General features: G+C 47.6%; 1 protein-coding gene across 5 annotated transcripts in view; it reads left to right on the forward strand.

The window, feature by feature from the left end:
- Positions 1-14,290, forward strand: part of WDFY1 (WD repeat and FYVE domain containing 1) — a 45,850-nt gene extending 31,560 nt beyond the window's left edge. For all 5 annotated transcript variants that reach the window (XM_047082773.1, XM_047082775.1, XM_047082774.1 and 2 more), the window contains 6 exons: positions 1,024-1,150; positions 2,135-2,240; positions 7,257-7,358; positions 8,831-8,961; positions 10,023-10,131; positions 10,949-14,290. In XM_047082773.1, the coding sequence (XP_046938729.1) occupies positions 1,024-1,150; positions 2,135-2,240; positions 7,257-7,358; positions 8,831-8,961; positions 10,023-10,131; positions 10,949-11,008 (635 nt within the window). In that variant the 3' untranslated portion in view covers positions 11,009-14,290. The remainder of the gene's footprint in view (positions 1-1,023; positions 1,151-2,134; positions 2,241-7,256; positions 7,359-8,830; positions 8,962-10,022; positions 10,132-10,948) is intronic.
- Positions 14,291-14,752: the final 462 nt, after the last annotated feature.

Below are 14,752 nucleotides of genomic sequence, written 5' to 3' on the forward strand. Positions count from 1 at the left end.
CGTATTCGGGCAGGAAGGCACAGCCCCTAAGGAAACCACTTGTGTTTATGACTAATGGTCTCATGGTCCCCAGGCTCCTGAGTGTTCTCTGGGTTGCTAAGGACAGACGGGGTTCTGGGGACTGCTTAGTAGCGTTTATAGCAAAGGACCATGTTTATCTGCTGTCAGGCCTCCAGTGAAGTGTACAGGGCACAGCATTAAATAGGGTCAGGAGTTGTGCACAATTGTTCCCTGAAGCCAGTTTTGCAGAACGCTTCTTTTTTTCCCTTATGCTAAGTCTCTGTGAGAAACTAGTTTCCGTTGTTTGCTTTTGAATGGGACTTCGTCGGTTTTCTCTATACGTGCCAGAAGCGTTAACTTGGGTGACTGGCTCGGTTTTATTAAGTTTGTTGACAACTTTTTCTAGGCAAGCAGTAATCAATAGAACCGCCGAGAGAGAAATCTGTTGAAAGAGAAAACTGTAGAAAGATTTCTCAAGGGTATCAAATTTGTTAAGTTTAGCCAATATAGAAGGCATCATTGTGTGCAGACCATTTTGTTTTCTGAGACCCTTAACTTAATTTCCTTACACATATGCATCTTGAGGTTAAACACCTGCAAGGCCCCGGCAACCTGGAATAATCTAGACGTTTATCTTCCCTAAGTTGACCACAGTGATCTTCACTGTCTCTTCTCATTGAATATTGTCCGCTTTTATTTTTTCCCCTCAAAAGCTTTTTCTGAACTAACCCTTCATAAATATGTATCTTTTTTTTTTTTTTTTTGGTACAGAACGAAGAAAAATTCTTTAAACATCTTTGTGTTCAAAGTAGTTTGATGTAGAACTGCAGATCACTGTCTTGTAACTCTGGGTGATAGGTATGCCGTGTCTTCTTGTGACTCGTGATAAAGTGTTGAAGGCCCTTTCGCACAACAAAGATACGGTTTTACTCAGGGGCTCAGCCGGGCCTAGTTCGGTCTGGCTGTCGAACGTGTATGCGCAGGTGCAGGGCTGTACTTCACCTCTCCTCTTTCTCACCGTAGGTAGCATCGCCTGCCTCTGGTGGGACCCTATTCAGCGGTTACTCTTCTCGGGAGCCTCTGACAACAGCATCATCATGTGGGACATCGGAGGAAGAAAAGGCCGCACACTGCTGCTGCAGGGCCACCAGTGCGTGACTGTTGGTGGGGGTGGGGAAAGAATCTGAGTGTGGGGGAGGCGGGGCAGTATTAGTATTCTGATACTCTGTTTTCCAAACTCCCATCTGTGAAGGCAGCCATATGCTGGGGCTCACTCTGTCCACTTTTAACTTGGACTGCTTTTCTGTTAGCCCTGCGTGTCTGGTGTTATAGACGCCCCCCCCCCCCAAAAATAAAAGCCCAGAGTCTTCTTCCTTCTTTGTCCAAAGAGCACTTGCCACCTGTCTGTCCCAAGGAGTCACCCTCTTGAAATATCTGCTTAGGGCACGGGTGGGTTAAGGACTGCGGGTGAGAACTTCGGCCGGGGAAGCTTGCACGGAATGCCATGCTAAGCCAGTCTGGAACTGGATGCCTAACCGGTTTGGTTATTCTGAAAAGTAATGTGCGGGTGTGGTTTGACACAGGCCCCGTCACCTGAGCCATGATGTCGAATTACTCAGGTTCTTGCCTTCTAGTGTTCAGAGGAAGAGGACATTGGCCTTTCCTTTCCTCGCTCTCGGGTAGGCTGTTGCTGTCCACTGTAAGCAGAGTCGGGTAGCAAAGTAGCCGAGGAACGATCCTTCACACAAGTCTGTAGGTCAGGAGATTGTTTCCGGGTTGCGTTCCAGTAAGGGCGTCACCCCTCCTTGCTCTTCGTTATGAACAAGTAGGTGAATCTTGCGCCCCCGAAAAGGAATGGACCACAGGGATTGGCCCAGAGGACTGTAGCCATCGTCTTCTCTGTGGCCTGCGATGCTGAATGACTGATTTGAAAGTAGTGTTTCTTTCGTGGAAACTCTGATGCCGTATAGTAAGTTACAGAGTCATTACACATCATCTGACTAAAGTGTATGCCAGAGGCCACATTACCGTACCTGAAAGTGGCAAAATGCCGGTTGCTGGTTCCAGCAAGGGGCGAGATTTGAGCCTGTGTTTTTCCACGTCGAGACAAGTGACCGATGTGTGTTGTTTGCAGTGACAGGGTGCAGTCCCTGTGTTACCTTCAGCTCACGAGGCAGCTCGTCTCCTGTTCGTCGGATGGTGGAATCGCAGTGTGGAACATGGACGTTAGCAGAGAGGAGGTAAGGGAACGAGCAAGACGAGGCTGATGTGGAGGGCCCCCCCCCCCCCCACAACCTGGCTTCTTGGGTTCCCACCCTGCCGGCTGTCAGTGCCGACTAGCACAGCCCCGCTCTGCGCCCTCGTGCTCGTTGGTTGTCGCCTGATGGGCTCCCGTGTGTCACTTTGCACTGCACCCCTGCCCGTTAGAGGGTTTCCACGGCGACCAGCACTGCCCGCAGACTGCACGAAGGCTGTTTTCAGCCTGGAGACGGTCCCCGGTGCCGCTGGGCTCGAAGTGGGCGCCACAGCGTCCCTGTCAGTGGATGCTGGGAGAGGGATGCAGCAAGGTGCTTTTCGTCTCCCTGGGAAGTATGTCACTGTTCTCTGCTTTTATTTTCTACCGGGTGGTGTCCACGTAGTGTTCTTTTCAGCAGACCTGAATTCTGATTGGTTTGCGCGGCTAACGAGTTATGGGGCCTTGTTTAGAGGAGTGTCGTCGTTTCTCTGTCCACTCTTCCGTGAAGTAGAGTCATCCAAAGACACCTTCTAAAGCCGCTTCTGGTTCTTTAGACGGATACTCTGTCTAAACAAACTCGCTGTCTTTTTTTTTTTTTTTTAATTGAGAAATAGTCAACGTATATCACTGTATTAGCTTCAGGGGTACAGTGTAGTGATTCGGCATTCGCACATATCGGGAACGGTCACCGCACTGAGTCCGGTTAGCATCCGCCACCGCAGTTGCAAATCTTTGTTTCTTGTGATGAGAACTTGCGCGAGTCACCCTGTCAGTGACTTCAAAGTACCCAGCGCGGTTTCAGCCTCCTGGCTGTACCTCAGCTCCCCAGGACTTGCTTCTTTGACAACCTGGAAGTTGGTACCTTTTGACCCCCGTCACCCGTCGCACCCTCCCTCCACCACCTCCTCTGGCAACCGCCAGTCTGTCCTCTCACCTGTGGGCAACTCTGTCTTTTTTTTCTATTTTAAACAATGCTGCAGTGAGCATTCATGACCTCGTCATTGTATGATTGTTCAGCTATTTCGTTCAGACAAATTTCTGAAAGTAGACCCTGCGGGACAGGAGATGTGTACGTTCTTAATGCTTTTTATGGATGTTGTCAGATGACTTCCAGGCAGGATTTCCATTCTCACGTCTGCCAGCGTGGGTATTACCTGTCTTTTCCAACCTGTGATGTAGGTAGCAGAAGAGCTGACTTTTTGTTGACTCAAAAGAGAAGATTTTAGAGTTGAGGGACCGAGGACTCCGTTTCAACTTCAGAAACATTTACTGAGCCCCTCGAGGGTGGCTCTGATGCCTGGAAACGAGGGCTTGCCGCTCCTGCATGGCACTGCCTACTGCGTGGTGTGAGGTCACGTGGTTTGCTCAGGGCGCTGTCCTGGATGCAGCGCGGAGGCCCGCGTGCTGGGCCCCGTTGGTTGGGATGCCACCGTCCCACCAGATTCTGCGCGTGACTTGTACCACACGTGCCGCAGAAGACGTAATCCGGGGGGTTCGGTTTATTAAAAAAACAGTCACGACGTGACTCATTTCCAGACTTTACGGCTACCATGCTCTCGATGCCTTCTTGCCTGCAAGAAGCTTGTAATCTCCTGAAGGAAACAGACCACCCCCGTAAATAATAAAACGGAGTTCGTAACGTGAAGTAGTGATTGTCACCTTTTTTAGTAAACTTGTGAGACCAAACAGAAAATCTTAAGAGTCGGCAAAATATTTTGGTAAGGCTTAAGCTGACTTGTTATTAATTATCTATAACGTTGGCATAATATTACATACAGTTTTCCTTGCAAAGGTTTATTTTAACTGTGTTTTCCAGTAGCTGCTCTCGCAGGCATCAAGAGCAAACACCTAGCATACTGCTCAATTTCCTGGACTCTTGGCCCGTTGTATTTCAGTCTCATTCTGAGCGCACAGACCAGAGGCTGTGTTCCCAGGGTCGCGTGGGAGGGCGACGCCTGGGGCCAGTGCTGCTGGAGCGTCTTCTAAGAGCTCACCCGCTTGGATTTCAGTCCACTATTCTCATCCTTGGCAAATTCTTTTAGAAAAAAGTAGTTAACAAAATAAAAGCAGGATTCCCCCCTTCAAGGGCACACGATTGTGGAGTTCATTTATACGTCTAGGGAAAGAAAAGACATCGCCCAGGATGCTTCCTTTGTAGGCGCGTCTCTTTTCAGTCATTTGTGGAAGATTCCCCCCCGATCACATGCATGCTGGCGGGTTCCACGTCACGCTCTGCAGGCTTCTCTCTCTCAGTAGTTGACAGTGGTGGTGGGGAAGCAAATTGGGTCAGAAAGATGCATTGTTTTTAGTAGTGTCTCTGTCTCTGTCTCTCTCTCTCTTTTTTTTTTTTTTAAACCAGCTGAGTATAGTGCAAAGGGAAACAGCCCACACACAGATACAGAAGGTTCTGGCCTGGGAGTTAGGGTTTGTACAATTTATAGGTCTTCCTTAGGCAAGGGCACACAGAATTAGTCCCAGATTCTCTAGCCCCACGCTGCTTGGAATTTCTTACTGAGTCACTGGGAAATACTGATTGGGGCAGGCTGAAAGCAGATTTGCCCCCTTGCTAGCTCATAATTAGCGGGGCTCCTTTTTGGAAGTTGACCTGCAATATAAATGAGTAAGTAATAATTAGAATGAACCCACTTCAAAAGACAACCTTATTTTAAACTAGTAGATCGCAGGATGTTCAATATGGTGCACATTAGTACCATGCAGATTATTGCAACAGTTGGTAATAGCTGTGCGGGGGATTATTCTCGTTACGTCGCCCCTTTTGTGCAGCACAGGCAGATGGAACAGTATGTAAGGAAGAGCGAAACAGTGCTTGATTAGCGTTCTCTTCTGCTCTTCTCAGGAAAGAAAAAAAAAATCCCTTTAGAGAATAAGCACAGAACAGGATGGTTCCTGATAGCTTGGAGCATAGCACTGTATCCTATTAAAAGAAAGAAAGTTGCGGGTGCTTCTTACAACAAAACGCTCCAGAAAGCCTGTTTACTTCCGATTTTGTCTTTTGTGTGTCATCTGAAGTTACGGAAAGCATACCTTTCTTCCCTGGAGCCCCTCTCCCCACCCCAGCTCAGTCAAGGAATGTTCTTTCCTAAGCCCCTAAATGGAATTGTATGTTCCTGAGGGTAAGGGCTCGGCTGGAGTGTGGCCACGCCCCAGAACCACGTGCGGAGAGCCTCACGTTCAAAGAGAGAAGACCCATTCGGGGATGCTGTGTCGAGTGCGGCGGGCGAGCTAGGGTCTCCTAGATGGCCAGCTACACACTAGTCCCCTACGGCCGCTTTGCCGCCAGAGCCACGGTCTCTTTGCTCGCACCGTGGGGGTGTCGCTGCTGCATGTCTCCTCGGGTTGTGTTGAAAATCAGGTGGCGTCAGGCACAAGAATTACTTGGTGCCCCGCCCGGACTCCTGGGGCACTTGGGACGCCAGGCCCCATGCACACGCTTCCCACGCGTGGACTCGCCCCCCTCCCCCACCTCACGAGGCGGGTGCTCCTGCTGGGATATTGGATATTGCTGCTGTCAAGACATCCTGAGCTTTCTTCCACGTGTGTGTGGTGCCGCGTGCGTCCCGGACCCGAGCCCAGGCAGCGGCACCTGCTTCCCCTCCCCGCGGACAGACATCGCCATGCCGTGGGTGGCATGACCTGCCGTGTTGCCCGTTTTCTCCCTCAGGGGCCTTGTTCCCGAGCAGTGTTCCCCAGCCACCGTACCCCCACCCCCGACTTCTGTTGATCACAGAAGCGGAAGAGGTAATTCTGCAGCAAGGCCGTCCTCCTTCCCACGTGGGTGCACGTCTCTGTCACCCTTTTCTTCACCTTCCCTTCTTTCCAGTATTTCTCCGGTTATCCAGAGGAACCTGTCTTCTGTCCGAACCCACTTCGTGCTATTTGTGGTGCTCCCCACCCCCCAGAAAGTCCTTTGCAGAAGTTATTTCTCACGACGTATCTAAAGTAAGAAACAGGAAAGCCCAAAGTCCTGAAGCAATTGGAAGCAAAAGAAGGACGCAGAGGCACTTGTTCTTAGCCCCCAGAAGTCCCGGCTTCAATCTTGGAGGCTCTCCGTCTTACTGACTGCTTTAGAAGGGTCAGTGGGGCCGGTGCAATGCGGTGTCCGCCATTCTCCCGTCATGGTCACCTCTCACCAGGTGTATTTTTCTGGAGTGTGCACTTTCAAGATCAAGAAAGAATCATTTTTTCGCAGTCTTTGGCCTGACAGAAATTCGTGTTCTCTCCTGTTTGTATCGCACATATGTAATGACAAGTGATTGAGGTTCATAAATGGCTTTTAACAGTTTCATCTTGTAATCGGGTACAATCTAATGGTTTGTGTAGAGCAGTGCTTTCTAAGTTCTGGTTAAAGTGACATCAAGACTGTTAATCGTCCTGTTTGAATAAAAATTCATTGGGGACCTGCTCTGGGACAGGCTGTCCATGCATCAGGATGAGTAAGAGCAGTGAATGACAGGCTCGTGGGGAGAAACGAGACGTGCATATAGGATTACAGTCCAGAGAGCACGGTGCTGGGGCGGAGGTGTGCCGACGGTGCGTGTGCCCACGGGAGGGTAGCCGCTCACGGGAGCCGGAGGGGCCGGCTGGCAAATCTGCCTGACAGGAGCTGCCCCCGGAAGATGTGACCCCACAAGACTTCCCAGGTGGTCATCCCCCAGATTCTGCAACAAGTGGGTTTTCACTCAGTGGGATTTCGATATTCAGCAACTCTGGCACAGAAATCTACGAAGACATCCCTTAGGAGTTCCCAGTGAAAACTGAATTACCCCGTCCTGTCTACAGATTAAAAACCGGACAGTCCTGTAAACATTGCCAAGATGATAAAGATTACTGAACACAGGTAGTATTGAATATGGCAACCGCTATGATGTATTGAGGAATTTTTTTTAAATTCCTTGTTGGCCAGCACCAACAAGGTCTAGAACTGTTGTATCAGTAACCTGAGAAATCCTAGTCAACATGGAGATGCTCTAATGGTGGCTTTGACTTTCTCCTCCCCCAGGCTCCTCAGTGGTTAGAGAGCGATTCTTGTCAGAAATGCGAGCAGCCCTTTTTCTGGAACATAAAACAGATGTGGGACACAAAGACACTGGGGTTGAGACAGGTGAGTAGCCAACGTTGAGTTGTCGCTAGGTTAATCGTGCACCTTGTTATTTGCGGTATTAGTCCGTCATTTTGTTTGGAATCCTTCTTCTTCCTGTAAACGCTGCGAACCCCTGTGTTTTTGATATCACGGTCTCTGTGTAACTCACAGCGAGTGGGACCTTTCCTGGGGCCAGCTGTGCTGTCGCTTTATCCTGCGTTGGAAAATCAGGAATGCACAAGAAAACACTGAGTGCCTCTTGCAGCTACACGAGAGATCCTTCAGTCTAGGAGAATTGCTTGTTAACGTCAGCATCCCATGCGAGCCATGCACAGAATTAGAATGAAGCAGGTCATATGACTGGAAGCTTTATGCTTCTGCGGTTTGTTAAAGACATGTGACAGTTTGGCCCTCATTGGAATACTCTGATACTAGGAATTTAAATTAGTCATAAATTGTCCCATATAAGTATACCCGAACATTTTTACTAAACATGTTTCTGGTACTTTTTTTTTTTTTTTTCTAATTAAAGAAACATGTCCTGAGTAGCCTATAGCTTTCAAAGATGCTCTTATCACTGAGTATTCATGTAATTCTAAAGTTCTACCAAAAAAACCATATTTCTACAGCAACCATGAAGGTAGTGCACTAAGATTGAATATGAATTTGTGCAGGTAAGTAAAAAAGAATGCTGATTTTATTTCTTAGCACCTCTGTGAGGGATTGGCCTAAAGTTTGTGTGTATTAATGAACTTTCTTTAATTTTACTTAGAGAACTACGCTGCCGCAAGGTCTAATATGAGACTGGCAGGTAACACAGGGGTGATTTTAGCACCTGGATAACATTCTGATGCTTTGAAATGGAATCTGAATTCCATCTTTGGCCTGTTTCCTACAACATGTGTCTGGTGGTAACAAGTGCGTTGTAACTGATGGGGGAGATAACCCCTCCTTCTACAGGAAACGTGAAGAAATTAATTTCCATCTTATGATTGGAGAGAGGAAAGGTACAGGTCACTAAACTTTTAGTAGGAAGAGAATATGTCGAAGTTAATAATAACTGGTCTGTTTTGAATGTTCTCGAGCCTTATTTCCAGAATCACAGTTTGGAAGATTAAAAGAAATAGTAAAACATATGATTATGGATATTTATTTCTTAATGAGGGCACGTTACCTTATTTCAAAGCTTTTCTCTGACTGACGTAGGAATAGATTTTGTTTTTGCTCTGAAACCTCTAGTCGTTTAAGCTCCTAAACGAACTTGAAGTTGGTTTTAGTAATGTCGTTTGTTGACATCCAGACAGATGTTATGAGTGAATCGAAAGCTGTATTTGACCAGTAAAGCAAGGAGATTTGGAATTCCTTGACAAATGTTGAGATTGGCCCGTCTACCCCGCTCCCATCCCCCTCCCCCGAAGGGAAACCGGGAGCCCCGAAGCGGAAGCAAACGTTAACCTCCTCCTTTTCCTCCTCCCGGTCCCCCCCTCCCCAAGCATCACTGCAGGAAGTGCGGGCAGGCTGTCTGCGGCAAGTGCAGCAGCAAGCGCTCCAGCTACCCCGTCATGGGCTTCGAGTTCCAAGTCCGCGTGTGCGATTCCTGCTACGACTCCATCAAAGACGAGGAGTGAGTGTTCGCGTGTCTCTGTCTTACTGTGCACCTGCAGGGGGAAGCAGCCTGAGAGATGTTCGCCCCTTCCCAGCTCCGTGAAGAGTTTCTGAGGAGGCACGTCGGCCCTCGCCCTATGACCCTAGGCAGATTTCTCCCAAACACCGTGGGAGTTGAGCAGTTGAGCAGAAGGACGTTCTCGAGCCCCCGCACCACGAAGGGCGGTGCGCAGGGTCAAGGCCACGCGTGCACTGATGCGGTGGCTGAGCCGGTTCATCCCGTGCTCCAAGCTTTTTTCTCCTGTGCTTGGAAATTTAATTTTCTTTCCCTTACCTTTGAATCATCTTAGAAAGTTCTAGACTGGCAAACCGTGGCAGAGCCCCAAGTTGAAAGGCGAGTGCAGCATTGCTGGGGTCAGTTCGTTCCCGAGGAGACTGAGGCTGCGGGCGCAGGGGCAGAGTGAGAGCCAGCGCCCGAGGGCTGCTCCCAGTCGCAGAGAAGCTTCGACCCCTGCAGCCTCCCTGCCAGGGTCTTACCCACAGGACGGGATCTCATGCAGTGTAGTCCCTCTGCGTTATTTAAAAAAATAATAATAAATTTTAACGTATATTCATTTTTGAGAGACGGTGACAGAGCGTGAGTGGGGGAGGGGCAAAGAGAGAGGGAGACACAGAGTCCGAAGCAGGTTCCAGGCTCCGAGCGGTCGGCACAGTGCTCCACGCGGGGCTTGAACCCACGCACCGTGAGATCCTGACCTGAGCTGAAGTCAGACGCCCAACCGAGGTGCCCCTAGTTCCTCTGCCGTTATTAAAAGTGCTTTTTTAGTGCCTAGGAATATATAAGCCTTCCCACTAAAACAATACATATCCATTATCTGGGGAGTTCTGCCAAACCTTCTATAGAACAGTCTTGCAGCTGATCGTGCCTTCTGTAGTCCTTTAATTATAAACTTCACTGTAGGCACATTTTGAGGAGCAAATGTGGACACTATCATTGTGTTTCCTTTATGTTGCTAAGAAGACTCTTTCCTTAGCTCTAGAAACAGCTGAGCTTTCAGTGGTCTCTTTTCTCTTGGTCAGTCGGACTTCTCTAGCAACCTTCCATGAAGGAAAGCATAACATTACCCACATGTCCATGGACGTTGCCAGGGGACTGATGGTGACCTGTGGGACCGACCGCATTGTAAAGGTAACCTGCCCGGTTGTCCCGACGAGCGTGTGCGTGCAGATGGCTCCGTGGTCGTGCCGTGGACGGAAGACTTCTAGTCCGTCCCATTTCTGGTCGGCCGGCTCGCCTTCCCTTTTTACAAGCAGCCATGCCACCTGCAGCCGGTTGAAAACCCTGAGTAACAAGTCACGTGTTTGTGAGTCCCCAGGCCCTTGGTGGTAGCTCCTTCCGGTGGTGTTTCCCTGTACCACATCTGTCCTCGGGGTAGCTGGTGGGGCCTGGCACCCAGTGTGGCCATCTGCCCAGGGTTCCTGCCTCGCAGCTCGTCTGCACCTTAGCCGACCCCTTAGCCGACCCCTGCCGCCAGTCGTCCTTCCCTTGCTGGTGGTCCTGGGATCCTGGACAGAAGGTTTCCTACTTGTAAGAAATAACCACACGTTGTTTCTTTCGATCCCTCGGTCACTAACACAGATACTAAAAGCTAGCGTTTTAGACTCAGTGCCACTCTGGAGTTGTGAAATCATGACACGCTTTATCTCTTAATTCTTCAGAATAGGGGCTTTCCCCAGTCGGCTTTTTATTAAAAATGAAAATAAATGTCTAGCAAACATTGTGATGGAATCTTCAGGTGACAGGATAGCGCTTACAAGCTTTTTTCACATTTTAGTGAACGGTTTGTGTGCTTTTGTCACTGTAGATCTTGAGAAGGTTTTATAGCAGAAGAACGAGAGTGAGTTCCTTTGACCCCTTTTCCAGTTTAACAGCCTTTTGCAGCGTGAGCTCTGCTTTCGGAGCCCGTGACAAGCACTGCCTCGCTGGCATCTTCTCTCTCTTGCAGATTTGGGACATGACGCCTGTGGTGGGCTGCAGTCTGGCAACTGGGTTTTCTCCGTGTTGATCTGGGAGCCGGGCGAGGCCTGCACCTTCCCAGAGGCGCCCTTCACCAAATGCAGCCGTTCCCCATGGCACCACCGTCCCCGTCACGGGAATGGCCAGTAGCCGCCAAAATGACAAAGCAACATTTTTTTAAAAAAGAAAAACATGTCACCTGTGTTTGGGGGCACTTGTGGCACGACCTGTGGGGACGAAGTGACCTCGGTAAGGCTCCCTCGTGAACAGGGAGCTCGTGTGTGCTGAAGGAGCGACTGGGCAAATGCGAGTTTCAGAGGAAAAACTATTGAACAAAAGAGCGCCAATGCTTAGAACTTTGTTAAAGCAGTTCTGGGTGCAAGCCCCCTTCCGTCAGACTCGTGGGCCCTCCACGGGCTTCGGTGGCTCTGTCGGCTTCGGTGGCTCTGTCGTCAGAGCAGGGAGCAGGGGGAGGAGAACATGGTCTCTCCGTCTTGAGGGGCGCAGCAGGAGCTCAAGAGCCCAGAGGGCCCCTCCTTCCTTACTGTCTGCGTGGGAGGATCCTGTGCACTTAGTTATGGACAAACTTCTGAAGGATCCCTGTTCTGGGCAGGTAGGGCCGTTATCTGCCCTCAATGTTTGGCACATTCGTTGCTTCCTCTTCCCAGACCGTATGCCACGGCCAACCTTCACGGTTGTTACTAAGCGAGCTGTAAAATTTCTAGATTAACCCGGGCAGCCCACCTTCTTCCCTTTCCCCCAGACGTGCTCTGAGGACAAAACGTATTTATGGTGCTGTTAACGTGGGAGTCACACGAGCCGCCTGACTCCCTCACTACAGTCAGAAACGACCAATGGAAAATGGAAAACCCCACCCAGCTACCAGCATGACTGCGAAGGGAAGCGATCGTTCTGTTCCACGGAACGGCGCAGTCCTCCAAAAAGACACATGCATTCGGTTTGTAGTTCCAAGATGAGCCCCTGTGCTATTGTGGCAATTTGATATACACCGCAGAAAAGAACTCCAGAGCTTTTTAAACTGTGTTGACTCTTTGCTGTGAGGAATATCGTTAATATTTCATAGGAGGGAATGGGCAACCCAGAGCAGCAATTGTTCACCAGGTCCTGCACAGTCATTCCTACCTTGTAAATCACGTTCATAACAACCAGTGAATTCTCTCGTGTCAAATGGCATTTTAAAAGTTTGTGGCCACTTAGTACCGGGATGGGGAAGAGGTGGGGAAGGGGGAGCCTGTCTTTTAATATTCCAGTATTTATTTCTTGGACTGTTTGTTTTTACAGTAGTACACGTACCTGTTCAGGTCTGTGCAAGTGAGTGGAGAGAGGCCTACTTTTCTGAAAGACAGATTTTAAAGTAGAGAGCAACAGTGTTTTTGTTAGTCTTACTGGTGGATACTGATAAAAACTACTGCGTCACTGTGTTGGGATCATATCAAGACAGCGTGGTTGTTCTGAGCGATACCATGAAGGGACTAAATCTGTTTTTTCACAACGGCTGAGAGGGACTATAATGTTTAAGGCAGGCAGTTAAACTAAGATATCTTAATGGCCAAGTGACGCAAATAATAAGGAAAGGATTCTAGAATGATCTAGAATGATCTGCATTAAAAATTGACTTGCCTTCAGAAATACGACTGAAGGATTTTGTTGCTCCTTATAATTTTTGTGTTATATCACCTTTAATAACATTTCTTAAGCTCTTTACAAAACATATGATACTCACACAGCCTGGAAGAAAGCTTGAGGGGTGGGATCTTAAAGGGCAGCATTGAATGTTAGATTTCGTTCAGTTAATGGTCCAGCTCGTACAAAGGTGCTATCCTGGGGATTTCATGAAGTCCTGAAAGGAAAATAGTATATGATCTGTTTCTGGCCGTGTTAAAGAGTACTGAGCTGTGGTTCTGTTCGCCTTTAACTTCTGTCCAATGTGATTTTATCGTGTCCGTGGTAGACAGCACAATATCACGCCATAGCTTTCAGCCCTTTTTTTACGGTAAAAAATTCTTAATGGAAAACCCAGTGTTCTATAGAGAATATAAGGTTGTGAGAGCACCTGCTAAGGGGTTAAGCTAATATACACCAAGGAGGAAAGGCATATATAACAAAGAACTAGAGAGGGGTATCCAGAAAAGGAAGGAATGTTTCGATTGACTTCTGTCTCCATCAGAGCCTGTTAATCACTTTTCTTTTTAAAAACACACATGGCAAGCTTGTCTTGTCTCTACTACTTACTAGGGAGCAAATGGGGTAATATTTTTATAGAGGTGGGCAAAAATTATTTTCTCAATTCTGCTGACTGGGCACATAAGGAAAATACCGCTAGACTTCTAGTTATTGCCTTATTTTGACTGCGTTGCTCTTAAACAGGTCATTTAAAATAGTTCTTCAAGTAACAGTTTGTGGTTTTTCCATTCCTGAATACTCACACTAATTTCTACAAATAGGGATTAAAAAGTACAGAATGTTAGAGAAAATCCTCACGTTTAGATCTAGTTATGTATGTGGTAAGGAAATGTCAATTCTTCATTCTAGATGTGTTCTAAAATTGCCCTTTTTAAAAAACGCAAATGATAGAAACACCAGCGTAGCATTAGCCGGAAACGTTATTCAGTACGCTGTAAATCTCTGTTTATGTCCTGCTTCTGTCCTGCTGCCTGGGGGATGTAAACAAAAAATAGTGCTCTCGAATGCGTCACTTGGTTCTCTCCCTAAAGAATTCAGTTTGCTAGTACCTACATTTTTCAACTGTTGAAACTGGCCTGAATATGTAATAAATACCATAGTGACTCAGACCCAAGGAAATATTTTCTTAAATGAGTTTTCATTAAATTACTTTCTACTTCCGTTACTGGATCTGGTGTCTCCTAAAATGTAAGGAACCAGTTACTATTCATGATAAAGCATCTGCTCATTATCAGTGTGAGGTTTAACAAATAAGTAATACATGCTGTATTTATTTGAGTGTCTATTGCTTAATTGTTAATTGTGAGCAGATTATTTGAATGCCTACTCTATTTTCTGTAGTTTACTATACAGTAACTCTTTGAGTAAATTGAGGTTTAATTGTGCAACAAATTTATATTAGAATACAATTTAAAGTGTTTTACTCTATAGCCTTTTTGACTGGGGAAGCAAAGGGCAATGTTGATTAGTACATTTTGTCTTGTACTAGCTACGTTTCTATAAGACATGGTGCCCTGTGTGTCCCAGAGAGTTAGAAAACTTTGTCCTTTGCTCCTGTTTGTGGGTTCGGTTTTTTTGTGTTATTTTTGAGAATATGCATACACAATAAAATGTTCCTTGCTTGTTACCCTGTTGCTTAATTTAGCTTTTGTTATAGTTGATCTGGACATAGGGCAATAATGCTACTTATTAGCACACTGCGCGTGCGTGCGGGGAGCTCTGCCTACCTTACGCTCTTTGATCTGCCAACATTCCCACAGGGCGTTATTGTCCCTGCTTTACAGATGAGGAAACCGAGAAGATCCTGTCTGTCTGTCTGACTTGAAAGCACTTGCCTTCTCCATACCGCCTGCTCTGATGTGCTAGCGTGTAATGAGTGTGTCAGGTAAGCTTTAGGGGTTAGGTATCATCATCTCTTTTGAAGTTTGTGCGGCCTTGAAGTCAGATCGCTCAGCATATCTAGACTCCCTGGAGACACCGGTCTCCGTGCCGTAGTTCTCCACGTCAACAGCTCAGTTTTGCGAAGAAACAGCGTGGTTCAGACCCAAGAGAACTGATGAGTTGATTGAGAAACCAGCAAGGCATTCAT

This window comes from Lynx rufus, unplaced genomic scaffold (genome assembly GCF_022079265.1).
Source record: "Lynx rufus isolate CCGP_SWC_20201006 ecotype Redwood Valley unplaced genomic scaffold, mLynRuf1.p SCAF_2, whole genome shotgun sequence".
Taxonomy (NCBI): Eukaryota; Metazoa; Chordata; class Mammalia; order Carnivora; family Felidae; genus Lynx; species Lynx rufus.